At 52.5% G+C, this 27,021-nt stretch overlaps 1 protein-coding gene across 6 annotated transcripts; it reads left to right on the forward strand.

Annotated features, from left to right (window-relative positions):
* The first annotated feature begins 183 nt into the window (after nucleotides 1-183).
* Nucleotides 184-22,449, forward strand: Mvk (mevalonate kinase). 6 transcript variants are annotated; one of them, XM_035443239.1, is made up of 12 exons: nucleotides 184-305; nucleotides 1,421-1,512; nucleotides 2,647-2,794; nucleotides 6,458-6,602; nucleotides 8,696-8,851; nucleotides 9,009-9,112; nucleotides 9,623-9,668; nucleotides 11,327-11,417; nucleotides 11,711-11,827; nucleotides 14,607-14,760; nucleotides 21,269-21,377; nucleotides 21,694-22,449. In XM_035443239.1, exons 2-12 carry the CDS (start codon nucleotides 1,435-1,437, stop codon nucleotides 21,839-21,841), a joined length of 1,296 nt encoding a protein of 431 aa, XP_035299130.1. In that variant the 5' UTR covers nucleotides 184-305; nucleotides 1,421-1,434; the 3' UTR covers nucleotides 21,842-22,449. The 6 variants fall into 6 exon arrangements, with proteins under 6 accessions (XP_035299130.1, XP_027271805.1, XP_035299131.1 ...); XM_027416004.2 differs by having other exon boundaries at nucleotides 21,501-21,805; XM_035443240.1 differs by lacking the exon at nucleotides 8,696-8,851.
* The last annotated feature ends 4,572 nt before the right edge of the window (nucleotides 22,450-27,021 follow it).

Genomic DNA, 27,021 nt, shown 5'->3' on the forward strand with positions numbered 1-27,021 from the left:
ACAGCCGGCCGCGCCACCTCCCAATCGCCGTTTCCTATTGGTCAGTGGCACTCGCACCAGGGCGGGGCACTCCCCAAGAATTGTTTCCCATTGGATTACAAAAAGAGCGAGGCGGGGAAAACCCGGAGTGTTTGAAGTTCCCATTGGTCCATGTTCGACCCAATCCGTAAAGGGATCCTCGGCTCAAGCGCTCTGATTGGCTAGAGGGAAGACGCGTCCGCCTCCGTGGGGCTGAGCTCTCCGGGATGGAGGAGACCGGGAGCTGCAGCTGCGGTATCGGCACACCTGGACGCTGGCCTCGGCAGGTGAGAGGCCTGGGCTGCGGGGCTGGGCGCGTGAGCACCGGAGTCCCGGGCGCCGCGTTCCTCTGCCTTGGTTTCCTTGATCGGAGCGGTCGGCGACATCAGATCGGACAGTTCATAAGAAACCCGGGCCTCGGTGTCTACTTAGTCTGTAGTGGGGTGGTTAGTGTGAGGGAGTTCCCGTGAGGCCTTAAACGCGGGTGACTTTGCATTCGTTATAGCAATGTAAGATGCATGCGCCCGTAAACCCAGCAAAACACTCTGGGGGACTCTGCCTTGCAGAAGTTCTTGTTTAAATACGCAACACCGGGCGTAACAGGTGTGTCCTGCAGCCCTGCATATAAGTGTGACATTGGTTGGCTGTGGTTTCGATGTCCGGGAAGAATTCTTTCTCTTTCAAGATTTTGTGTAAACCTCCCTTGTCCACACCCCATCAGACATGGCCTTCAGACATGGAAGGTCAGATATGGCCTTCCTCATGGTAAGCAAGCTCTCCACTTCTGAGCCAGGCACTCGGAGGCCATGTCAGTTTCTGACTTTAATAGTGTTAGCAGTAAATGCTAGAGCCGAGAGTGCTGAGTAGCTATCTAGTTCAAGCAGCTATTTTGGCAGACAGACAGTGCTGCTTCCCAGTCCATTGGATCACTCTCCAGTGCTGCCCCTATCTAATGTGTGGGAAAAAGATTGATGACCGTTTGTAGTGCAAGGTGACATCACAGGGGAGTGGAAGGGCTGGGGTCTGAACCCAGATGTTTTTCATTGTCCACCTGACTGGTTCACAGCACTGTCCTAGAACATAGTGATAGTGCCTGATGGCAGTTCCGTTGTTATAATGTGCATTCTCTCCCCCCTCCCCTTCCTTCCTTCCTTCCTTCCTTCCTTCCTTCCTTCCTTCCCTCCTTCCTTCCTTTCTTTTTCTTTTGGAGACAGTTTCTTTACATGGTTCTGGCTGTCCTGGAATTCATTCTGTAAACCAGGCTAGCCTTGAACTCAGAGATCCACCTGCTTCTGCCTCCTGAGTGCTGGGGTTAAAGGTGTGCACCACCAAGCCCACCCTTCCTGATGTGTCTGACTAATGCCCGGGAACCTTTGTTCCTCCCTCTGCCATTCCCTTCCAGAAATCCCAAGAGCCATGTTGTCAGAAGCCCTGCTGGTATCCGCTCCAGGGAAAGTCATCCTCCATGGAGAACATGCTGTAGTCCATGGCAAGGTAAAAAGTCCCTGAGCCCTGAACGATTGGGTGCCACTTCTCTCTGACCCTGAATTTGAAGAAGGTAAAAGAAAGGCCTGAGGGGTAGACTGGATGAATCTCTCCAGCCAGACAAACCCTTAAACTGCTAAAGGACTTCTGGCCTCTCCCAGTGTGATAGCAGAAAGATGGCATATAAGCCCTGACAGGTTGAGTGGAATCACCCAGGAAGTGAGTGTCGGTGGAGGGGAAGAGCTCAGAGGGATGGACTCACTCTGGGGCATCCCAGCGTTGAGGAATTGGAAAGAAGGTTTGATAGAGATATTGGACATATGTATTATCTCATTTAATCTTCAGCGCTAGACCAGGGGTGCAATTTGTAGTCTTCAATTTTACAAGTAGGGAAGATGAGGTTTAGGAGGGAATTGGTGACTTAACCAAGCACATTATTCCTTCATGAGGCTGAGGGTGAGCCTGAGTGGGTCTGATGGGGGATGTTCTTCTGTGTATATATGTTTCTCTTAATGGTTGATAAATAAAACACTGTTTGGTTAGTGGCCAGGCAGGAATGATAGGTGGGGCTACCAGACTAGGAGATTAGGAGACTAGGAGAATTCTGGGAAAGGTAGGCAGAGGGAGACCGTACCTTGTAGACCACAAAGGAGTAACAGGTCTGGGCATTCTCCAGGAAGCCAAGACCACGTGTAAATACATAGATTAATAGAAATGAGTTAATATTTAAGACAGAGCTAGCCAGTAAGAAGCCCTAGTCATCGGCCAATAATTTTATAACTAATATATCATCTGTGTGTTTATTTGGAGCTGAGAAGGGCGGTGAGATCTGGCAGGACAAGAAAAACTGACAGTAACATGGGTCTGAGGTCAAAGCTTATTATATTTTTTTCATTCATTCCAACTGACACTTTATGGTTTCATGTGTTTAAGCTAGGATACAGCCTCAGCCATTGTTCTTCAGGTGGCACTGTTTGTCTCAGATTTTGAGGCATAGCTTCTCGTTGTCTTAGAACGTGCTAGAATGGCAGAACTAGATGGCCAGTGAGCCCCAGGGATCGTCCTGTGTGCCCCTAAAACATATGGATGTTGGTCCATGAGCCACTCACCCTCGGCTTACCATCTCTGCCCTTTATTCTACAGGTAGCCCTGGCAGTGGCCTTGAACTTGAGAACGTTTCTACTGCTTCGACCACAGAGCAACGGGAAAGTGAGCCTCAACTTACCAAACATTGGTATTAAGCAGGTGTGGGATGTAGCCGGGCTTCAGCTGCTCGACACAAACTTTCTTGGTTAGTACAAAGAGGGGGAGCCAGGTGTGGTAAGAGCCTGGCCCTGAAGAAAGCGGGGGATGGGGGGTGGGGGGTGGGGGGAAAGGGTAAGTGGCTTCAGGCTGTCTGTGAGGGAGTCAGAGAATAGCTGTCCCAACAGGCTTTTCTTCTGACCCCAGAAAATTGGCTTCATTCATTTAGTATTTGATTTAATTTTGTTTGTGACAGAGTCACTCTGTAGACCAGGCTGCCCTGAAACTCACAGAGACCACCTATGTCTGCCTCTCAAGTGCCGGGGTTAAAGGTGTGCGCTACCACACAGCTAGTCATTTTAAACACATAAAACTGTGCCCTAGATCTCTAGACTGTTGTGGGCAGATCATTCAGGCCCATGTTGAGTAAAAACCTTCAGGTGTTGTATCCATTACCCTTCTGTTGCTATAACAAAGGCGACCTAAGGGAGGGTGTATTTTGGCTGTCCATCTGAACGTCACCTATCCTGCTCGTGGCTGGAGTGTGAACTGGCTGGTCACATTGCCTCTGCAGTCAAGCAGAGAGAGATGAATGGATACTGGTGCGCAGCTCCATTTCTCCCCTTTATTCAGTCTAGAACCCTGACCCCTGGGCTATTGTCACATGCATTTTAACATCTCTAGAAAGGCCCTCATCGACCTGCCCAGAGGTGTGCTTCCTAGGTGGCTTTAAATCCTACCAATATTAACTAGTATATTTCCAGTACCTGGGAGATGGAGGCCAGAGGATCAGGAATTCCAGAACAGCTTCAGCTGTATGGTAAGTTTGAGGCCAGTCTGAGCTACATGAGACCGTGTCAAACAAAATAAGATAAAAGAGAACCAAAGAGGTAACTGTCACAAGTGTAAAACTGTGTGCCTACTTATATAAGCCAGTGTGTAGGAAAGTCTCAGGGAGGAGACACCAGTTGTCAACGGTGATTAGTAGCTGGGGAAGATGCTGTGACAGGAAGTAGATCATTCGATTGTATTTTCAGTGGATAGTTGTTACTGAGCATGGAGCCACCGTAGCCCAGCGGTGGAGTGTATCCTTAGCTTATGTGAGGCTCCTGGGTTTATTTTGGTTTTGTTTTTGTTTTTTTTTTTTTTTGGCGGCGGGGGGGGGGGGGGGGGCAGTTTCACGACTCTGTGGCTTTGGAGCCTGTCCTGGAACCATCTCTTGTAGTTCAGGCTGGTCTCAAACTCACAGAGATCCGCCTGCCTCTGTCTCCCAAGTGCTGGGATTAAAGGTGTGCACCATCACCACCCGGCTGCCCCTGGGTTTAATCTCCAGCACCGCTAAAAATTATTTAAAAAGTCAAAGTAACATGTTTATTACCTGAAAATCCAATCAATACTAATGAAGTGTTGCTAAAATTCCTTCCTGGGGAAACATAAATGACATCTATCCTCCTCCTAAGGTCCCAACAACAAACCCAGGCACAGTTCCACCAGAGTTCACTGTGGAGAACCAATGAGTTCATCAGGCTTCCTTAACGAGCATAGGTCGGGGTTACTTATTGGAGTGTGGGTGTCCCCACATAAAGGCCTCACCAGAAAGTCTTCACCCAACACAAATGATGCCTCTCCTGTAGTCACATAGTTGGAGCTCCCTTCCTCCAGCCTATCTACCCTAGACTCTCCCCAAAGCCATGTACAGCTAGGGCGGAATTACATACAGCAGGTGGTAGGAAAACCCTAGATGTTCAGGTGAGGGCCCTGTGACATCCCCACACCTCTCTGACAGGCTGCACAGTCAACAAGCCCAGCTGGGATAATTGCTTTTGCAAAGGGATGCTGCTGAACTCCCCAAGATGGTGGCTGCTTGGCTCAGAGGACTGTCCGGGACAACATGAGGTGATAGACACCTCATTGCTTCAGCTCCCCCAGTAGCAGCCTGGGCATTCTGGCATCTGCTGGTCAGGATTGACTTAAGGAGAGGGAACGTTAGATCGACTGAGAAAGGGAAATTCCTTGTTTCTGAAACAGAGTGGGACCATACCATGCTCTTCTTTGGGGTGGCAGCACTGTCTTCCCATGTCGTTAGCACAGGGTCCCTGTGCTGCTGCTGCTGCTGCTGCTTGTGGCATGGGAAGAGTGGTGTTAGGAAGTTCAGGTCACCCGCTAAGGGCTCTGGGTTTATTTTGGGTTATAACCTGTCCAGACTAGTTCCCTTCTGTCAGCAGGACGCCTGAACCCAGGGTGCTCCCACTTCTCCAGCTCATGCCTCTCCGCATAGGAAATAGCATTTTCAGCCACCCCAGAGCAAGGGAGAGCGCCCAGGGACTACTTCCAGCCTACACCCGAGCCCTGTCACCTGCCACCAGAGATGGTATGCTGGTGAAAGCTTTGGGCTGTGGCTCAGAAGTGGAGACCTGGGCTTGAAGGATATCCAATAGAAGGATAGAGGGTGAGGGCTATCTGTCTAGAGTGGTTCTTTTCTACCTGCCGGGCCTCGGAATTGGCTTGGGGCTTTGTTCTTTTTTTCTGTGTTATCTGGGTTCCTGGCCTTGCCTCTCTCCTGTAGAAGATTGGCACAGGTGGTGAGAACTGACTATATTCCCACTAGTGCAGGTGGTGGGAACTGACTATATTTTGCAAGAAGTTCCCTGGGTGACTCCTGCACCCTCCTCAACTCAGAGCCTCTGGGACTTGCCTTCCATGGCGTCAGTCAGTAGGGCAGAACATCCCTTAGCACCAACAACTGCTCTTCCGAGTCAGTTTCTGAAGCAGTGGCAGCCAGGCATGGTAACTCATGGCCGAGAACACACAAACCCATTGGCAAGGCTGGGCAAGGCTTGATGCCAGGCCTGGGAGCAGGGGTGTGTGATATGTCTGACAGCCGCTGTGGAAACCCAGCAGGATAAGGGTTGGTGCCAGGGCTATAAGTCTGCCTCTGTGGAGACTACAGGTACTCCTTGGAGACTGGCTGTTACTGCTCCCTCCACACAGTGACAGGCAGAGCGAGCACATGTGCCAGTCCATGAGCCAAGCGTGGTCTCCACTGGTAGTTTCCAAAGCAGGTGACCGCTCATCTCCAGTGGAGGCTTATAGGCTGCACCTCCAGGATGAGTCTGTCTCCATCACAGAACTCTACAAGGCCAGAGTCTCCTTGACCCCTTGGTTTGGCCCTCATGAATCTGTTCAGCACACATGTGCCGAGCCCTTAGCAGGTGCCCTGAACTTCCTAACACACCCCTCTCCATTCCTCCTGCTAACCCTCCCCCCCCCCGTGTGTGTGTGTGTGTGTGTGTGTGTGTGTGTGTGTGTGTGTGTGTGTGTGTGTGTGTGTAGACCCCAGGACCTGGCACATGCTAAGTGAGGGCCTTACCTACATGTCTAGTCTTTTTGCTAATTGACTTTGAGAGAGAGGGAACTAGTTGGGGATTAACTCACTGCTCCCTCTGGTTTGGAAGGCTGGAAGGTGAAGAGAAGGCCTCTGCATAGTGTGTACTCAGACTGTTTGTTATTTCAGCACTTGCTCAGGGCTGGGAGCCATGCTGAGTCCTGAGTGCTGGTCTTTACCTTCACAGTCAAGACCTGAACCTAAGGCAGCCTACTCCCCAAACTGGAAGGGGACCCTGTTTATCCCCATGCTGATCCCTGTGTGTTCTGTGGTTTATAAACGCTCCTACAGTCTCCCTCACCTGCCTGTCTTTTTGCCTTCTGACAGAGCAAGGTGATGGTCCGGCACCCACCCCAGAGCAACTGGAGAAACTGAAGAAGGTGGCAGGCCTACCTGAGGACGGTGTCGGCACCGAGGGCCTGGCCGTGCTTGCCTTTCTATACCTCTACCTGGCCATCTGCCGGAAGCAGAGGTATGTGCATGGTCTCTAGAGTCTACCCGGCCTCCCCTGGGGAGTGTTCCTGTTGTCACTGTTACTGAAGAATCCCTGTGCCTTGTGGGTCTCTAGGGCCTTAGGCTGTCCCTACAGTGTGACAGCAGTCCAGGAGAGGGGTTCCACCTGTTTATTCCTGGGGAAGCAGAGGCTCTGGAGATAGACAGCCTGAAGGACAGCAAGCAAGTTAAGCTGTGGAGCTGTGACATGCCCCCAGTACACATGAACACTGACATGGTGACCCTGTACTATGTTCTCTGCTGCTTGAGTTCAGTAGGACAGAGGCTTTGTTGCATTCTTGTTCTTCAGGGGCCTCTTTGCGGTGTGGCTGGAGAGGCACACGCGTGCCTCATGTTGCTACAGTCAACAGAGTGAAGCCTGAGTCTACTTGCCTCTTTTCAGAGAGACCTAGGTGTAGGGGATACCTTGGCAGGTGGTGCTAAGAGCTTGACAGGGGTGCTGAGATAACATCACATGGTGTTCTGGAGGCTGGTGGCAAGCCACTTGCCCTCATTTGAGATGTTTACCCTCTCTGAGACTCAACTTTCCCATCTGTGAAAGGGGTGCATTTCACAGGTAGTAAGGTTTACTCTGACTAGAGCCTGGCATGTGGCTTGATGCATTGTTTTTGTGACCATTTACCATGTCCTTCGGCTGGATGTGGTGACTTTATCCCTGTGACCCCAGTGCCCAGGAGACTGAGGCAAGAGGACTGCCCTGAGTCGTCATGTGCTTGGGCTCCAGAGTGACTTCCAGGACAGGGTGACAGCCTGGGCTACAGTCTGAGACCTTGTCTAAAACAAACAAACGAAACACCAAGTAGGGCTAGGGGTGTGGCCAATTATTTACCTAGCAGGCATGGAGCCCTGGATTCTGTCCTCACTGCCACATACAACCTGGTATACACTGTAATCCCAGTACCTGCAAGGTGGAGGCTGGATGGTCAAACTCAGGGCCATCTTCATCTACCCAGAAACTTTTTTAAGTCAGCCTAGGCTTCACGAGACCCTCTCCAAAATGGCATGAGCTCACACAGTAAACTCATTATTAATTAATAATATATAATTTCCTCAAGAATCAGTTAGGAGGATTAGGAGTGTATTTAAAATGGTAACATGGCCATGACAGACATGCTGTTTGGAGTAGCTTTGGGGGGTTTTGTGGTTGTTGTTTTTGAGACATGCAGCCCTAGCTGGACTGGGACTCGCTGTGTAGACCAGACTAGCCTGGAACTCACAGAGCTCTACCTGCCTCTGCCTCTGGAGTGCTGGGGTTAAAGGTGTGTACCAACACGCCTGTCATCAGTGTTACTTTTTTATGCAAGGAGAAAGGCAGTCAGAGCCGCAGACACTGGCCAGGCCCTGTGCTGAGGACCTCACATAAGTGGCCAGGACTTGGCCTGACTTGGGGATATTCAGCTTGGGTAGCCTGCTTCCCTGTGGTGGATCAGGGCAGAGTCTCCCATCTGCATAGGGTGGGCATGTGTCCTTTGAAAAGTCACACTCAGCATTAGATATCTACAAAGTGGGAACAGGACTTAGAAATTGCAGAACACTGTTGGGTGTTAACTTGAGGGGGGTCTGTGTGTGATGGTGTGACTAATCTTTCTAGCTGGTCTGCTGCAGCCCTGGGTCCCATGTGTCAGGAGTGGTGGGTGCTGTGGTGAGGCTGCTGTGGAGACAGATGACACATGGGTCCTTGGAGCCCAGCAACGGCTCTTGTGGGTGGTTTGGGGGAGGTGTCCTGTGGAAGCACTTGGTGATCTCTGGAAAGATGGGTGGGAGGTGATACGGTACAAGGCTGTGCCAGCCAGATGGACAGCTGGTGCTGAGAGCCAGGCCAGAAAGCAGCCCAGCTCTGTAGAGCAGGGAGGAGCAAGGAGTTGTAGTTTGCAGTGATTTGAGTCTGGCACCTGTTTCCTGGTTGTCTGAGTCACCTTCAGTTGCTGCCATCCATCAGGGATGCTGGCCCACCAATGGTCCAGGTGCTCAGCCAGCCCCTCCCCCACTGTCCATTCCCATAGGCCTTCACACCCTTCAAGGGAGTCAGGCTTTGTGCCCGGTGTATTTCAGGGTACTTCCGAGCCTGGACATTGTGGTTTGGTCAGAACTGCCACCTGGGGCAGGCTTGGGCTCCAGTGCTGCCTACTCGGTGTGTCTGGTGGCTGCCCTCCTGACTGCCTGTGAGAATATCACCAATCCCCTCAAGGACAGGGATGCCATCAGCAGGTAATGACTGTCATTGCACTGTCTTTCCTGTAATGGAGCAGTGAGTAGCAGTGTGGCTCGGAACACTGTCCTAACTATCTGAACCTTAGTTTCCCTCTGTGGAAGGGGATAACCCTGCCTTTCCTATAGGATTTTTAAAAATTGCCTGTGTGCCCAGGTGGTCTGAGGAGGACCTGGAGTCGATTAACAAGTGGGCCTATGAGGGAGAGAGAGTGATCCATGGGAACCCCTCTGGAGTAGACAACGCTGTCAGCACCTGGGGTAGGTGTGTTTGCTTCCTCATCCTTCCTGGGAGGCTCATTACATTGGTAGGTGCCTCGCCTCTTGGCTTGGGGTGACTACATGGGGCCTCTGAGGAAGCCTGTTCCTGTTCCAGGGGAAGGAAGATCTCAGGGCTCTGCCTATCTGAAGGGTGGGCTCAGGCCCTGGGAAAAAAACCCTACTGATTTCTTTGAGAGTCACAGGGAACTGTTGCAATGTTGTTGGCAAACCACAAAACAAAGTTCCATCTTGACGAGACGATTGCTGACAGGCCTAGCTGCTGAGCCCTGGGCCTTAACCTCACTACACGGGCAATGGCCGAGGAAGCCGGCAGCTCAGAAGGCCAAGGTCCCCAGGGCCTTAATATCATTTGGGTCCTCCCCAGCTGAAGCTGGAATGGATGGGTGCCACATTCAGCCTGGCATGTCATGAGGCCACAATGACCGTATGCTGTCCCAGAATACAAATCTGAGCCTTCCCCATGATGATAGCTGCTGTCCCTCTCTTTAGGAGGAGCCCTGCGATACCAGCAAGGGAAGATGTCATCCTTGAAGAGGTAACTTAGGCTTCATGGCTGTGCCTAGCACAGCTTCTTCACATAAACAGGAACAGCACTATGCCTGCCTTTGTGAAGTTGGGAGGGGTGGGTGTCCTTGTGTCCCCTTCCTGCTGTGGCTGTACCACAATGTGAGGCCTGCATAGCCATTGTCTTTCCTCCACTGTGCCAACTCTTCATTGCCATTAAAGGTGAAAATAAAGTCACGTGCGGCTGTCCCTTCCCCTTGAAGAACAACTGGTTCCCAGACCCTGTCTGTCCATTCCTGTAGTAAACAGCAGACACTGCCTTCCTTTTCCTAATGATACATTCTGGAGCCCGGGAACATAGATGAACCTCTCAGGCTGATTTCTGGGAGCTCTTGCTGGGAATGAGGGTGAGTTTGGGTTGGGGTTTGACAGGTAAATACGGAAGCCAACATAGAACAAAAAGGAGCGTTGTGCTGGAGTCCTTGGTGGGAGGCTTGGGCAAGGCTCAGAGCAGCCCTGCCTTCATCCTACAGCTGGCTTAAGAGGTCTTCTCCCCAAAATCACACATGCTGCCATTCCGTAAAAGGCACCTTGTTTGTGGTGTGGCTCCAGGTCCAGCCTCCCTGAACACTGCCTGTTTTGAGTGACAGGCGGTGGTCTTTAACGGGGAGGGAAAAGATTGCTTATCTTAGAAAGTTTAGAAAAGACGAGCACTGTCCTCCAGGGTGGCAATCATTTCCTGGCTTCCAGGCAGTGAGACAGTGGGCCAGCAACCTCTCCACCTCTACTGGATCTTACAGTCTTGAGCTGTAAAGGGGGTGAATAAGGTGTGGGTTCCACAGCCTCCAGCTGTCTCCACAGGGGCACACCCAGGTTCTCTGCCATAGCTCAGAGTGGATGGCAGACAAGAGGACTGGTTTCAGAAACGGCTTGCACAGGACAGTCAGGACCATACAGCTCCTCGTGGGCTATGCTGGGGAGTCCGTCTCCTGCAGCCTCAGGCAGATGGAGTTCTTCTCTTCAGCAGCTGGAGCTTAGGCTGCTGTGGCCACATTGCTGCTCTGGGTACTATAGAATGGGCTCCTGGGTGTGGGGAGGGGCAGGGGGGCCTCTGCAGTCCTGCCTGCCTGCTCCCTCCCACAGGGGCCACCACAGATGCCTGGCAGAAGAACAAGCACCCCTAAGCTAGAAATCAAAAACATGGTGTACCAAGGTTTTTCAATGGGAGAGCATTTCAGGTTTAGATTAAGGACAGTCAGCAAGTGACATCCATGCAGACAGTTCTGAGTTCCCAGAACCTTGAGACCTGGAGCATTTCTCCCCTTGTGCCCCCCACCACCCCCACCTAACCTTCAAGGTTGGGTACCACTGGCCTCTGACCCTCCCACACTCTACCATAGCCACTTTAAACTTACAACCCGATGAGGGGTCATGACCTGCAACCTCCAAGTTCAGAATATGCTACTCTGCCCCAACCTTTGCCCCTAGTGGTCTTTATCCCTTCTCAGTCCTTATACCTCATGATGGTGAAGCCTTCCTCCTGCTCTGACTGCTAGTCTGGAGACTAAGCTGGGGTCCCCTGTGTTGCTGTCCCTGTGCCATACCTTCCTGGGCCTCTACTTCTTCTGTACCAGGATGGGGTGGAGTCCTTGGCCTGGCTCCTCCATCCTGCCTTTCTTCTCATCACAGGCTCCCGGCCCTGCAAATCCTGCTCACTAACACCAAGGTCCCACGGAGTACCAAGGCCCTCGTGGCTGGCGTCAGAAGCAGGCTACTCAAGGTGCTCCTGGATGGAGGGGTGCCGTGGGTGTTGGGGACAGGGAAATCTGAGGAGGTAGTGTGGACAGAAAGGGAGGTGCTAACTGTGGTCACTGCCAGGCTGGTGTCAGGATAGAGATTTTTGGAAGCTGCCTGCCCCTGTAGCCACACTGGCTTTGTGACAAGGATGCCCCTGCAGATGTCAGGGCAACTGAAGGACAAAGTCAGGGGAGATTCCCGAGGGCTGATGTGGATGCTGCAGCAGGGTTCTCCCGTGTCCTTAGATCTCACAGTTCTGTCCTTCCTTCCCCACAGTTCCCTGAGATTGTGACCCCGCTCCTGACCTCGATTGACGCCATATCCCTGGAGTGTGAGCGTGTGCTAGGAGAGATGGTGGCAGCTCCAGCCCCGGAACAGTACCTTGTTCTAGAAGTAAGCCCGCCACTGGCTAGCTCCTCACCCTGCTGCTGTTCAAGTAGTGTCTCCCCCTGTCCTTAGATGGCCCAGGCTTGGTCCCTGAGCATGTGTGTGCCCATGTGGGCAAGCATGTCTTACCTGGAAGCCTGGTCCTGTGGGCAGGTGTAGGTCACAAGGTTGAGAAGCAGCCATGTGGGCAGACATGTCACCTTGCTGACCCCCATTCTCTATTTGTCCTGGGGAGATGCCTGCCTTCCTGCTTCTGATCTGTGCTTGCTTTGGGTGTCCACTCAACAGCCACCTGTCACTTCTGGTCAGGTGGGTTCTGAAGTTGTTCTGTGGTCCTCTAACTGTGGCCAGCAACTTCATGTAATTCTAGTATAGCACAGAGACTCCAAGGGCAGTGTCTGAGCCGACTAGTGTCTGAATTCTCCTTTATTCACTGCAGGCCAGTGTCCTCACTGGTGTGCCACAAGCTTGTTACAGTTTCAGGGTCTCCTGTTCCCAGTGCCCATGTGCCACCACTCACCTCTCAGACATGTGCCAAAGACTCCCTCTCAGACATGGGCCATCTGGTCTGGTGAATCAGGCTGATGGTAAAATGCCATCTGGCCTTGGAGTACAAGGGGACCCTGCAGCCCTGGCTGAAAGAGCCGAGCAGCGGCAGCCATATGAAGGTGCAGGCAGGGTCCCTTCCAGATGGCCCAGCACACTCCTGCTCTGATTGGCCTCTAGTACTGTCCTGTAATCCCTGCTGCAATCTCTGTCCCTCCTGGCACCTCTGTATGCAGCCTCCCAGGGTAATGTCACTCTTGCTCCTTGCAGCTACCTGTGTCTCCATTTTACAGGCATAAAAGCTGAGGTCCAAAATGGCCGACTTCTCCTGTGTTACCGAGCTAGTGGGTGGCAGAGCCAGGACCCAAACTAATACCTGTGTATACCTCTACTCAATAGATTTTATCCATTTTTATATCTTGAGACACGGTCACACTGTGTAGCCCTGGCTGGCCTAGAATTCTCTGTGTAGACCAGATGAGCCTCAGACTCAGAAATGTGCCTACAATGTGCACCCAGAATCTCACAGCGCTTTACTGAGAACCTACTGTGCGCCGGGCACAAGGCCTCCATATAATCTGGAGCCTCTGTCCTCATTTCCCTGGCGACCTACTGCAGTCCCCAAGCCTTGCTTCTCCAGTTCCCATTTCCTTCCATGTTCAGGATCACAGACCTGAGCAGGAAAGAAAGATAGGGAACTGCCCTCGTGTGCACTGTCAAGCCCAGAGAATGCCGGGGAACAGTACACTGATTACACAGTATTTTTGGTATTTTTGGCTGCCACAGCCACTGAAGTGCACAGCTCCATTCTTGGACAGCTTTGCACATGAACCAGCGAGCTCTTCTCTCATGTCACAGCCTGTCATCTGATCCTTGGCAGATTTTGGATCAGAATGTGACAGATGTCTGGAACCTGCCTTGACAACATGACACCTGGAGCTCAGGCACTGAGAGGCCCCAGATATCTTCTCCACATGTGGCCCCCGGGGCTTGTGAAAGGCACCCAGGGCTGCCACCAGGCCACACTGCCTGCCTGTTTGTTTGTCAGAGTACTGGGAAGTACTGAGAGACTGGCAGAGCTGCCTGGGTGCTGGTCAGCCCTTAGTGCACAGGCATCCTGAGCTCAGAGCTCAGAGCAGAGCCCTGCACAGCACAAGCCACACCAGCTTCCCTGAGCAAGAGGAGGCAATGGAAATGCCAAGGGCATTCTTGCAAGCAGAAGTGCTTCTGGCACTGATTCTTTACCTACTAGATGGGTGGTCCCAGACAGGTTTTTTGCCCCTGGCCCTCAGTGCCCCTTTTATAAAATGAGATGATGGTAACACACACTGATAGCAGAATGTTTGCCCAGCTTAGGCATTGTGCAAAAGCCCTTCCCTTCACACAGCCAGGAGGCAGGCAGACCTCATACCATCTGTTTCCATGGGAGACACACTCTAGCAAAGGGCTCCTCCTAAGGGCTAAGAAGGGCAGAGCCCAGTCTCACCCCAGTCTGCCTGAGTCCCAGGCCCAGGAGGAAGTGTAGAGCCTGTCTGGGTGTGCTTCTCCAGTATGCCTCTGTATCCATCATCCAATAAAAGGCAAACAGCAGCTGCCTTTAGCATTTTGTCCACGCGCTCCTTGTTGGCTGGCAAGCAACATTTTTATTGCACACAATTGCAGAAACCTAGACAAATATTTAGCTATTTTCTCACTTGTGACTTGCGAACCTGTGACAACTTGGTTCTTATTCTGAAAACCAGCCCAGGGGGCAGCAGTAGAGTGTCATATTGTGTGAGACTTTTTTCTCTCGCAAATGGCAAACCTGTCCCCATGAGCCTTTAGCAGAAAAAGAACCATCCAAGTATGGGGCCAGTGGTGATGGCTTAAAGCATGGTTTGATCCAGAGAGTAAAGCCAGGTGGTTAGGAATCTGTCGTGTGATCTGTGACCATATGGCAGGTGGATAGGTTAGGTGGTCAGTGTCTGAAGTCAACTAGTTTTAGCCATTCCAGTGACGGGGACCCTTTCCCTGTTGGACCAGTGTAGATTATGTGCCTGCTCCATATATGTCACAAGGGCCAGGCTCGATACTGGTCTCCATGGTGGGAGGATGAATTTGGTTCTGATCATGACCTAAGTCCCATGTTGAGGGCATGAGCTGTCCCATGGCAGCAGCTGCTGGGCAGACAGGAGATGCCGGCTGGGACAGAGGGTTTGCCTCGGGTGGATTAGGCAGGAACAGATGGCACCTTCTCCAGGAGCTGATAGACATGAACCAGCACCACCTGAATGCCCTGGGTGTGGGCCACACCTCCCTGGACCAGCTCTGCCGGATCACAGCGGCACACGGACTTCATAGCAAGCTGACAGGCGCAGGTGGCGGTGGCTGCGGCATCACCCTCCTAAAACCAGGTACTGATGGGGCTGGGGAGAATGTTGCTAACACATACCAGACCGTGGTGGAAGATCCGTTGCAGGATTCCCTAGAAAGGGGGACTTGAGCTCTGCTTTGTGACTGTGGGCCAGTTAATTAACCCCACTGTGCCTTTGTTTCCTCTGGGAAGACAAGCATGACAGCAGGTAGGCTGAGGGACTGTCCCTCCTGCTTAGGGAGGAGCTTATAGCTAGAAAGATCATTTGCCCTAGGCTGTTCATGCCACCTCCTACCACAAGCTTCAGAAACAACCAGGGCAGGCTCCTGTCTTACTGTGAAACAGTGATAGGATTGACCCAGAGACAGAGTGAAGTAGCCATGCTCATTAGCTTGGGGGAAAGACCCCCTCAAGTAGACTTGAGGGAAGGAGCCCGAGGCCAGGCCGGGTGCAAGGAATTCTTGTTGCCGGCATACGGTAGGCATCAGTGATACCACCCACCGACTCCAGCCTGCTTGCCCTCATCCTTTTTCTCATCCCTCTGTCTCCTCACTTTGTACAACCCACCAGGGTTCCCAAAGCCCCTTGCTCTTGGTAGTGGCTTCTGGCTTCAGGGAGTGCAGGGGTCTCCCTCTAGGAGGCTCTGAGTGGTAGCTACTGTTCCAGAACCAATGCTGATTATAAGCAAATGCTATGAGAGCATGTCCAGTATACCAGGTACTGGCCAGGCACTCTGGTGGGAGGGTGGGGGAGTGGCCACTGTCAGCCTCATTCCCAGTTACGGAAACTGAAGCCCATATGGGGATTAAGCCTAAGGCTACGTGACCAGATGATGGATGGCAAGGCTGGGTCCAGGTGATTAAAGCCCATGAGGAGGGTGTAGGGCTTGGCACATGGCTCATAGGTGCTGCAGTGAAGCTGCAAGATGCACAGCAAAAGGACTTTACCCCAGAGGTGGGAGTGTCTGCCGCGTGTCAGCATGTCATCCTTCAGGGCTGACTGCCTTCCATCTCCAGGTCTAGAGCGAGCCAAAGTGGAGGACGCTAAGCAGGCCCTGACCGGCTGTGGGTTTGACTGCTGGGAGACCAGCATCGGAGCGCCTGGGGTCTCTATGCATTTGGCTGCCTCCTTAGATGACCCTGTTCGACAAGCCCTGGGCCTCTGAGATGATGTGACAATGAGTCCTGCCAAGAAGCCTCTCACTGGAGCATTATGGGACCGGAGTTGGCTTCTGTGCTGGCTGGTGACACCTTTCCTGCTGGTAGCACCTTCTAGACTCTGAGAGATGCCACCTCAGTGTCCTGTCTATATGCTGGCATTCCTGAAGCCAGACAGACATCAGTCGTGGGATCTCCTGAGCTGGCAGGCTGATACAGGCCTTCGCCTTGGATCCCTGATGGGTGCATCTGCCTAGGCCTGGCCTCCATCTGCCTCACTCAAACTCTCTGGCTCTTAGCCATGCACTCTTCTGTCCAGCCATTGAAGGCTCCTTAGGAACTGCCTGGCCAGTGTGGTTCCTGTCTGTCGTCCTCACCCAGGGATCATCAGCTGAGCCAAGGCTTGCTGACGGTTCTGTCTCCATGTGTACTTGTGGGGAAGCTTCCCATGGGGGAAATAAAGAGAGATTGCACAGGCAAAGCCTCAGGCCCTGTGGGAAGGTAGGACCGGTGTACTTTGCTCCTCCCTCCTCCTCCTCCTCCTCCTCCTCCTCCTCCTCTTCCTCCTCCTCCTCCTCCTCCTTCTCCCTTTTCTGGTGCACCCTCCCCCTTCTCTGGGAGTTCTGGGGCTTAGTAGGGACAAGGACATATCTGCCTCAGTCACAACACAGCTTGGATACATCGAGCGCCACCCAATGTGCACAGCTCTGAAGCCTTGGGAATGAATTTAAGGCCTAGGACATCCATTCTGTCTTTTTGTTTTGGTTTTTTTAGTTTGTTTCCCATGACTCAGTGTGTGTTTGCCCTCAGCCGCTAGGGGGCAGCTGATGCCTTTCCCAGCACCCTCGGGAGGAGGGTAGGTGGGACCTGGGCTGGAGTACACCACCAGGAGGTCACTGCAGACTTCTTGGCAGGTCTGTGCCCCTGCCCTTCAGAAACAAGTAATGCACGAAGCAATACTATTCATCTGAGAAGTCGTGGGCCATTCTGTGCCCAACTTCACAACATAATGGGCAGTACCATCCATGCTCATCTCACAAACCAACAAGCCAGAGCTCAGAGATGTTGGATAATTGTCCAAAGCCACAAAGCCGACCAGCCTCTGGAGGCCATTTGACTCCAAAGCCAGCCCTCAACTTGCCCTGCCCTGGCACCACTCCCCCTTGGGCTGTGATTGTACCACCTGTAGCACGAAGACCCACATGTTTTCATCGCCAGGCAATTTGAGCAGCTGGGACTGCAGCCATGGGACAGGCCTGCAGTCAGGTGGGGACTATGGCACTGAGTGGGCTTATCAAACTGAGATCCTCATGCTCCCTGGGGGCTGGGTGTCAGCAACCAATGCTGACATGATGCCCTGGCCCTCAGCAAGCAGCCATCTGTGTGTCCTGGCCAGTGTAGCCACTTATCTCAGCTGCTGTTGTGGGCACCCCATACTCCTAATGCCACCATACACAGCCACCTGTCACATAGGCCTTTGCAGCCATGACTAATCTTATAGTCATGCAGTGGTATCATTTGTTCTCAGTCACCCCTGAGCTTCAAAAAGACCCAGGAGTGCTGTCCCCTGCCTGCTTTGGACATTCTGCTGCCCTTGCTGGTCTGGGTGGAGCTCAGGCTTTATCTTTTTATCTTTTTTTTTTTTTACGTGTGTGTGTGTGTGTGTGTGTGTGTGTGTGTGTGTGTGTGTGTGTGTGTGCACTACAGCAAAAGACAGCTTGTATGAGGCTGTTCATTTCCACTATATGAGTTTGGTGGGTTGAACTAAAGTCATCAGGCTTGGCAGTAAGTGCCTTTGCCCCCTGAGCCAGCTTGTGAGCCACTGACTTTACCAACAGAGCCATCTTGCCAACCACTGGTAGCTTTTAAAGCTCCTGGATAATTCCAGTGTACACTCAGGCCCAAGGTCACAAAACCAAAGGACCACAAGGTCACCTCTGGCATGCCAACGTGGTGGCTGAGCTCAGCTCTGGCAGACTCCATTCCAGCTCTGCTACCCTCTGGCCATGTGGCCTTGGGCCAAGTCATCTTTGGAGACTTTCCCTTAGGTGAACGGAATTGCCTTTACAGAGGTAGTGTGAAGACTGGGTGAGAGAACGCACAGCAAGCACTTGGCACTGTGCCGGCTACACCGTGAGCACTCACTAAATGTTCGATGCAGTCCTGTGCCGCAGGATGGTAAGGTGTTTTCCAGAAACCTCAGCAGCATTCGGTGCTGGTTAAAACCCCAGCCTTGCCAGTTAGAGACACCTTTCTCTCTGTTCACTGTTGGAAAAATTGTTAGTGCCACCCAGCTTGGCCCCTCCTTGCTTCTCTGTTCAGAGCTGACACAGCCTGGCACCCTCTGCCAGGCATAGGACAGTGTCGCTGCCGCCCTCCTGTGTACAGCAGGGTCTCCAGTAGGGAGGCAGGCTGCAGACACCACGGGTGATGCTCTTTCTCAGTGAATTTCATGTTCCCGACGCTACTGGCCAGTGTATGATGCAGGCTCTGCTGGTCTGCCGACCTCCACTTGCTTGGCTCTGCTCTCTGGTTTTGTCTTTGTGGGTCAGGCACCTCAGTTCACACCTAGCACCCTGCAGTCGCTCCTTTCCTGGCTGCCTGGCTCCCAGCTTATTCTGGATGGCCTTCTCAGCCATCTTGCTGTGAGGAGTAGAGAGCCACTTCTGCAGCCAGAGCCAGAAATGTCTTCACAGTTTTCACATAACTGTGAGCCTGGGGATGCTCAACTTTAATCCCAGTACTTGGGAGGCGGAGGCAGGCAGATCTCTCTGAGTCTGAGGCCAGCCTGGTCTACATAGGAAGTTCCAGGCCAGCCAGGACTGTGTAGTGAGTCTCTCTCCCTCTCTGTCTCTCTCCCTCCCATTCCCTCCCTCCCTCTCTTTCCCTCCCCATCTGCTTTTCTCCCTCCCTCCCTCTCAAAGTTTTCAGTCACGTGAATTCACTGTGATGAGCATGAGAAAGAAAACCAAATTACCACCGTCTCAAGCCACACAGTGTGACTACCTTCCACCTTCCTCGTGCCTTGGCTACCCGCTGGTTTGGTGTGTAGTCACCGTTCTGTGCCAGTATATTCCAATTTCTGGTGCCCAGGCTACCTGCATATTTCCCACAATTGGCTCCCAAGTGTCCAGAACCATGTTAAGTGCCCCATGTCTGCCTCACACATCACTAAATCCCTTTTAATCCATCACAGGAAGCCTCCACGCACACTCCCAACCACACTCCATTGTGTGCCATCATTCTCATCACAGGTGTCCCATCTCTGTGCTATCCCGAATTAGCCCATGCCCAGGCTTCAGGAGGCCCCAAGCGCTGTGAACCGTCACAGAGTACCTACGATGAGTCCAATACAGACTACTTACTTAATATGCCTTGTCTTTGTGAGATAGGGCTGTCCCCATCCTATTACTAGGTAAACTGAGGCTATAGGAAGACAAAGGACTTGCCCCAGGCTCTTGAAGCAGACAAGGGGCAGAGCTGGGGGTAAACACATGTCTTTGTGATGTCAGATCTACCTGGGCAATCATCCAGCCCTTTCCTTCCAAACTCCGGGCAATACAGCTTGTCATGCACGGCCCAGCTCAGCCACTTTCCTCTCAGTCCTCATTGCTTCTGGTGTTTAAGAGCCCCCTTGGCTGACACCAGAGCAGAGAAGTGGACCTGTCGAGGACATGTACATTCTCTCTGCAGTAAACCTAGAGCGGCTACCCCACCTACAAGGGAAGCCTGACACGAATGAAGGAGCTCACGTGTTGAGTGTCTTTTCCAACAAATGCACAAACACGCAGTTGCCCCCAGTGTCACCCAAGGGATGTGTGATTGTGGTCATCACAGTCCTAAAGAATTGGCTTAGAGGAACTCTTGGAGATATTGTTGAGGAAACTATTCCCAGAGAGGGCAAGAGACCCGCTGAAGGTTGCACAGCGCGCTGTCTCATGCTGTCTTCTGTCATTACTTTTCCATAGCTGCACAAGACCATCTCCGCCTCACTTCTGCCCACCCTGCCTAGCCTGGCGCAGGGAATCCTCTCTAGCTCCCTGTTCTGGGTCTGTTTTTTTCCACATGCAAAATGCCAGGCAGTGTGCTCAACATCTTGGTTGGTGATAGCCCCTGTGGTACAGCTTGCAGAGTTAACAGCCCCCTGTCTGAAGTCCACAGCAATGCAGTGTGGGATTTCTAGTGGTATGTGGAAGGTGTGCAGGGTCTCACTAGGCAGGGAGAAGACCAAAAATAAAACTTGACTACATTGATCAGCCAATGGGATTTGCCCTTGGCCATTAAGTTTCTGGGTAGAGCATCTTGGGTAATGGCAGAACGACCCTTCCATTTTACAGAGAGGCAGCTGGACAGGTGTGCCCTCAGACAGGCTGGGTGGCTGGTTTGGATCTGATCCCTGCCAGCCTGCCTGGTGCTGACCAGAGCCTGTTTTTTGGATGAGAGACAGCTGTGCCAGGCCCTCACCAGGCTGCCTGAGACTCTTGAAGGGCTCAGGGTCTGGAGCCCCTGACTGAGACATCTAGTCAAACTTGAGTTTTCTGTCTCATTTGGTTTTTTCCTCCCCATAGACCTGTGTGATGAACGAGATTGCAGGTAAAGGAGGGTAGGCTGGCCTCCAGCAGCTGGATCCTCTTGGGGCCCTGCAAAGGGGTCACAGGTTTCCTCTCCTCCCAACCCCTCCCCAGCTCCCTCCTTGCATAAGGGGGGGAACAGGAAGGCCTGAGTGCATGAGTTAATGGGGCAAACTCATGTACTGACCAGATGGGTTATCTGCCAAGTGAGCCTGTTTTGGGCTGTGCTCTGCCTGACTCCCCATGCCCTCTCACTGTGACGTTTATATGACTAGGAAGGCATCATTCAAAGACCCTTTCATGATGTGTAGGCTGAGGCAGGGAACCCCAGGGTACCCCAGCCCCCCCAAGACCCCCATCTACCCAGAGAAAGATGCTGCCTCCCTATAATGACCAAGGCTGGCAGGTTCTTTCTGCCCCTGAGTTGTGAGCATCCTACTGTGTTCAGGGAAGGGGCCAAGCCCCAGAGACAGGAGCTGTCCTGCCCTTGGGGACCCACTGCCTGCCTTTATCCTCAGCTGGTGGATGAGACATTGTGAGAGAGACAGAGTGACCAGGATGTAGACAAGGCAAGGAGAGGCAGCTTGCTGTGTGACTGGAAGCAGATTATCTTGCCCTCTCTGGGCCTCAGTCTTCCTATCCATAGAAAATATGTCTGGTCACTATGGCAGGACCTCGTGTCTTCTCTACCTGCCCACTGTTGGATATTCTGTGAATTCTGTACTCAGAGGGGTTTGGCTTTGTTTCATGGCCCAGTACATCCCCCCACATCACATGCAGTCCAAGCATTCAGGAAGTGGAGCTGCTATTGTTCTTACAGGGGAAACTGAGGCTCAAAGAGGTTACCTGTGCCCAGAGCAGCAGACCCAGGCTTCAAATCTTGTAACAGCAGCTGCCGAAGCCGGGGTTCCCCGGTCACTTTCTAACAGGTAAGGCTGGATGAGAGAGGGGGAAAGAGCTGTCCTTTCTGCTCTTCTGGGCGGCCGGCAGCAAGGCGGGGTTGGCTGTGCTGAGCTGGACACTGAGCCTCAGCCGTGGTGCCCTCATGCCAGATTGCCAGGGCTCTGGGAGTTGGAGGACTCGACCTTGGAGGAAGAGGCTTCCTGGACCCATGCACCTGCCATCTGTTGCCAAGACAACACATCTGTTCCACGCCCCCTATGACCCTGTAGTGTGGGGGCCTTCAGCACATGGACTAGCCTGTCCTTGGCAGCCATCAAGTGGCCCTCCTACTCATCCCTCCAGGTTATCTCCAGCCATCTGCCTCAAAGAACAGAGTCTGTCAAGACCATCCCCCAACACAGCCACAAAGATGCACGCGGTGGATAGGGACATTGAGGCAGACACGGAGCTGGGGAATGACCCTTTCCTGGACACAGTGTGTTTGCAATAAGCTGGGATGTTAGCCCAGGCTTCCCAGAGGATTGAGGACACAGAGCTCAGCCAGACCTAAGGCCTGGAAAAAGGGCAGAAGCTAACATAACCTTGCTTCCCTCAGCTGTTGTCCCTCCACTGCAGCCCTCTGTGCTCACCAGAGTCAGCCCCAAAGGGCAGAAAGCTACTAGATGCAGGAGTCATGTGACGTTTTGGCATGTGAGGCATAGATACCGAGTTCAGGGCTTCCCACCTGTCTCACAGAGTTGAAGAGTGCACTATTCAGGGAGCTGCTTTCTGCACTGCTGTGTGGCCCAGGAAAGTGCCTTGCCCTCTCTGGGCCCCGGTCTCCCTGCTATTTCTGAGGGTTTGGTCTCCAGTCCCAGCCTGTGTCCTGGCCTTGATTTCCATGGCTTCTAACATAAACCTGAGAAATCTGCTCAGATGCCTTACACCCAAAGTTTCCAGCCTAGCTGGAAAAGGGGCAATGGGTGCTGCCTGACCTTAGCCCCAGCCAGCTGTTATCCTGGAGTAGGGGTGAGGCTGCTGCCCATGCCTTTCTGTCAGGTCAGGTCCCGGTGTTGAACTTGGCTTCTTCACACACCTTATAAAGACCAGTCAGCTCCAGCCCTGGCCCTCTACTTGGTTTTATTTATTATTTATTTTATTTATGTATGTTTATTTTGGAGACAGAGTCTCATACAGCCCAGGCTGGCCTCTGGTTCACCAAGTAGCTGAGGATGACCTTGAACTCCTCATCTTCCTGCTCCCACCTCCCACATACTGAGATTACGGACGTCCACCACCATCCCCGGCTCTTCTATCTAGTCTGAAAAAGAGATTCCAAAAATCAGGCTGCTATAGTACAACTCAGTTTTTAAATACTACCAAGAAGGAGTGAAAAACCAATTAAAAAGAAAGAAAGAAAAAAAAAGCCAGGCCAAGCTTTCTGTGAACTGAAAAGGCCCTGTTAGTGAGTCCTTAGTAGAGCAGCCCTGGGGAGGACTGCTGAGCCCCGGGTGGGAGGACTGCCCACCCTGTGGAATCTGATTACCCTCGTGAGGTGAAATGGCAGGGTGGGCGGCAGGGCGCCAGCGGTCCAAACTGAGCTCTCTGTGTCCCCGGGAGGCACAGATGGTATTTTTTTTTTTATCAGTGTCAGTATTGGCTTCTTTCTGCTCTGATGAGTAGATACTAAAGAGGCAGTGACATTATTTGAGATAACAGAGAGAGCAGAAAAAGGGTCAGCGCGGGAGAGAGAGAAAACGGCAGAGCCAGCAGATAAAGGGGAGGCCTGAGGGGTGGAGCACCCTGGCTGGGGCCCCCCACCAACCCCATCAAACCCCCCCAGCCAGGCTCCCTGCCTCTGGGGGCTGGAATGAGGCCCTGCCAGCCTCGGAGCCCAAGCCAGCTGCTCCTGGCCACTTCGTGCTCCTGTCCCTCCTCCCAGGCCCCACCCCCCATTCTGCCTTTTCAATTCCATTCAATTAGGCCTCCCCGCTCTCGGAAGCTTGTCTCCTCTGATATCCAGGCTAACTGACAGGGGATTAGAGCTGTTTGTATTACACACAGAGCCACCAGGGCCCAGGGACATGCTTATTTATGGAGCGGCCAGGGTACCATCCCCCTGGGACCTGTTTCGTCTCAAGGAGGGCTAGAGGGCCCTGTTCTCTGCCGCTCTCTGCTCTCCTTCCCATCTTGCAGCCTGAAGAAGGGTGGGCTGGGAGGAAAAAAAAAAAAAGCCCAGATAGACTTGGGTACAAAGCCAGCTCTACCATATGCTGGCTGTGTGACACTAGGAAAGCGGCGCTACTTCTCTGAGCCTCCGACTAGTTCTTCATCTTTGTTTGGTTCAGTTTTTGAGACAAGGTTTCCTATGCATCCCAGGCTAGTCTTGAATTCATAGCAATTCCCCTGCCTCAGCTCTCAAGTGCTGAGATTAATGAGCCAGACGCCTGGCTGAAGCAGATCTTTTAGCTGGAAACAGTGAAGCAACTCAGATGTCTGGGTGGATAGTGAGGTGCCGGGTGGGGCAGGCGTTTGACCAGGGCTAGCAGCACTTACTTTGCCTGCTCAGTGACACCTCTGGGCCAGCCTGTTACAGTGGCAGCAGTGAAGGAAGGACCCTTGGTGAAGTAATGGTGGGCCTAGCCAGTCCTGCCCCTGGTCTGCCTGGTCCAGCCCAGTGCAGGAGATGACAATGCCGAATCTCTTGGGTGTTGTGTGAATCACACAGAGTTAAACCAGCATCTCCTGGCCCCTGGCCCTCCTCACCAGCCTCCCCTGGCCCCTGGTCCTTCTCACCAACCTCCCCTGGCCCCTGGCCCCTCCTCACCAGCCTCCCCTGGCCCCTGGCCCCTCCTCACTAGCCTCCCCTGGTCCCTGGTCCTTCTCACCAGCCTCTCCTGGTCCGCTGGCCTCTGGCCCCCCTCAGTAGCTTCCCTGGCCCCTGGCCCTTCTCACTGGCCTCCCTTGATGCCTTGGTCCTCATCACCTAGCTTGCTCCAGGTGTCGGTCTGCTGGCCCCACTCACAGAGCCTTCCCACAGTCCTCCCCACCTTTGAAGTGGCCCTTCCCCTGGCTTTCTTCCTCTCCAAGTCCTGCCATTCTTGCTTGGGGGTGTGTTAGTGCCACTGTCCACACCCAAGAGCAGGCAGCTACCTGCCTTGTTCACATTTGTCCTACCCACTGCCATCAGGTGACAGCTGCTGGGGGCTCTGGAATGAATGCAGGGAGGGAGAGAGGGAGGGAGGGTGGGAGGGAGGAAGGAAGGAAGAGGCTTCTCTTGTTCATGGTGGCCACCCTGCTGGCTGAGGAACCCCATTATCCTGAGCCCACCCCTCGACCCTCCAAAGGGGCTTCTGGGTGTTGGAATGAGTGGGCTCAGGTCTTGGTCTGAATGCGGTGTTTCTCTTATACCCTCTGTCTACCCAAAGAGAAGGACGGGTCTTTGTGGCTTTCTCTTTCCCAGCATCCATGGCTGGTGGCCCTGTGACTGAAAGAGCTGGATGGGCTCCAGGCCAAGGAAGGCCCTCACAGGGTAGCGTAATGCTGGGCTATTCCCTGCACCCCTGTCTTCACTGAATTGGCCAGAGCTCAGCAGAGGGCTTTGCCCTGGGAAAGTGCAAGCTTGGACAGTTACAAAAACCCAGTGTTGGGTTAGCAGGACGATGCAGTGGGGAAAGGAGTTCGCGTGAAGGCTGGCAGCCTGAGTTTGGTTCCAGAACCCGCATGATGGAGAGAACCAACTCCTGAATATTGTCCTCTGACCTCCACACATGCTCGGTGGAAGGCACAGAACTACACATGTCATACACATACACCTTTATCATTCATACACATGTATATACATATACAATGAATAATAAATAAAAGCCAGCTATGCGTTGGGTTTGGTGGCACACACAACCCTAGCACTGAGGAGGCTGAGGCAGGGGGATCAAAAGTGCTAGGCCATCCTAAGTTGGAAACTCTCCCTAAAACAAAACAACACAACACAGCCTTCACCTGCCACCTGAATTTGCCACTCCCGAGCTGGGGACTGATGACCTCTTCCCATCTACAGTGGCTCTCAGTGGTGAGCCTGTCACACAGGTTCCTAGTGGTGCTGGGGCATGACAGAGTCATCCAGCCAGGCACCGGTAGAGTTGGGATCAGGCCCAGCTCTCTGAAGTCAGATGCCCGGTGGACCCTCTGATGTGTATCAGATATTAGAGACAATGTAGCTGTCTCCTGACTTGGAGAAGTAGGAGCTGTCCTCATGCTGTAGAGGGACAGCTGAGTCTCAGAGGGGGGAAGGTGGCCCCCCCGCCTGGTAGACACAGCTGGGTGGAGCAGCATCCACCTGTGGTTTCTACCTCAGCTCCAGCCCCTGAATTGTTTCAGATTTGGGTTAGACCAGCGGTTCTCAACCTATGAGTCCTTGGGGGTCAAATGAGCCTTTCACAGGGGTCACCTTAGACCATCAGAAACAGATATTTATATTATGATTCATAGCAGTAGCAAAATCACAATTATAAAGTAGTAATGAAAATAACTTTATGGTTGGGGAATCACCACAACATGAGGAACTAAATTAAAGGGTCACAGCACCAGGAAGGTTAGGAACCACTGGATTAGACCCTGGGCACACAATCAAGGCTTCAAAGCAGCCAGTCTGAAGGTATTGAGCCTCTTAAGACTGTGAGAGTGGCACTGTGTTTGCTAATTTTATGCCAACTTGACACAAGCTAGATTATCTGATAGGACAGAACCCTGACTGAGAAAATGCCCCCATAAGATCCAGCTGTAGGGCAATTTTAAATTAGTGATTGATGGGGGAGGGGCCAGCCCATGGTGGGTGGGGCCATCCCTAGGCTGGTGGTCCTGGGTTCCATAAGAAAGCAGGCTGGGCAAACCATGAGGAACAAGCCAGAAAACAGTACCCTCCGTGGCCTTTGCATCAGCTCCTGCCTCCAGGTTTCTGCCCTGATTTCCTCCAATGATGAACAGTGATGTGGAAGTGTAAGTCAAATAAATCCTTTCCTCCCCAAGTTGCTTTGGTCATGATGTTTCATCATAGCAGTAGTAACCCTGACTAAGACAGATTGGGACCAGCATAGTTTGGTATAGCTGTGACAGACCTGATCATGTTTTGGGGAGGATTGTGGAAGAACGTTGGGATAGAAGGACCATTAAGTGTTGAGAGCTCAGTGAATGTTCTGTGGGAGCTTGGAAGATAAGAATGTTGAGAGTCGTGCAGATGGGAACCTGTGTGGTGGTTTGAGAGAAAATGGCTCCTAGGGAGTGGCACTATTAGGAGGTGTGGCTTTGTTGAAGTAGGTGTAGCCTTATTGGAGGAAATGTGTCACTGTGGGAGCAGCCCTTTAAAGTCTCTTTTGCTCAAGCCTCCCTCAGTGTGGCACAGATCCCTTTCTGTTATCTGTAAGATGTAGGACTCTCAGTTCCTTCTCCAGCACCATGTCTGCCTGCATGCCTCAATGCCCACCATGTTGTTAATGGACTGAACCTCTGAAACTGTGAGCCACCACAATGAAATGTTTTCCTTTGTAAGAGTTTGCAGTAGTTATGGTGTCTCTTCACAACAGTGGAAACCCTGAGACAGCCTGCCTTATGAAGTTTCAGAGAGAAGCTTAAAGACTCTATGAGGGCTGTTTGTGATTTTGAGTTGAGATTCTGGGACTGAAAAATTTAAGCTGT

Source organism: Cricetulus griseus, chromosome 4 (genome assembly GCF_003668045.3).
Source record: "Cricetulus griseus strain 17A/GY chromosome 4, alternate assembly CriGri-PICRH-1.0, whole genome shotgun sequence".
In the NCBI taxonomy this organism is placed as follows: domain Eukaryota; kingdom Metazoa; phylum Chordata; class Mammalia; order Rodentia; family Cricetidae; genus Cricetulus; species Cricetulus griseus.

Excerpts from the sequence above, each read along its gene's own strand:
- Mvk (XM_035443239.1), top strand. The coding sequence starts at position 1,435 with ATGTTGTCAGAAGCCCTGCTGGTATCCGCTCCAGGGAAAGTCATCCTC. Across the intron at positions 9,113-9,622 it reads CAACGCTGTCAGCACCTGGG|GAGGAGCCCTGCGATACCAG; the intron begins GTAGGTGTGTTT and ends CCCTCTCTTTAG. Across the intron at positions 14,761-21,268 it reads CATCACCCTCCTAAAACCAG|GGGAAACTGAGGCTCAAAGA; the intron begins GTACTGATGGGG and ends TTGTTCTTACAG.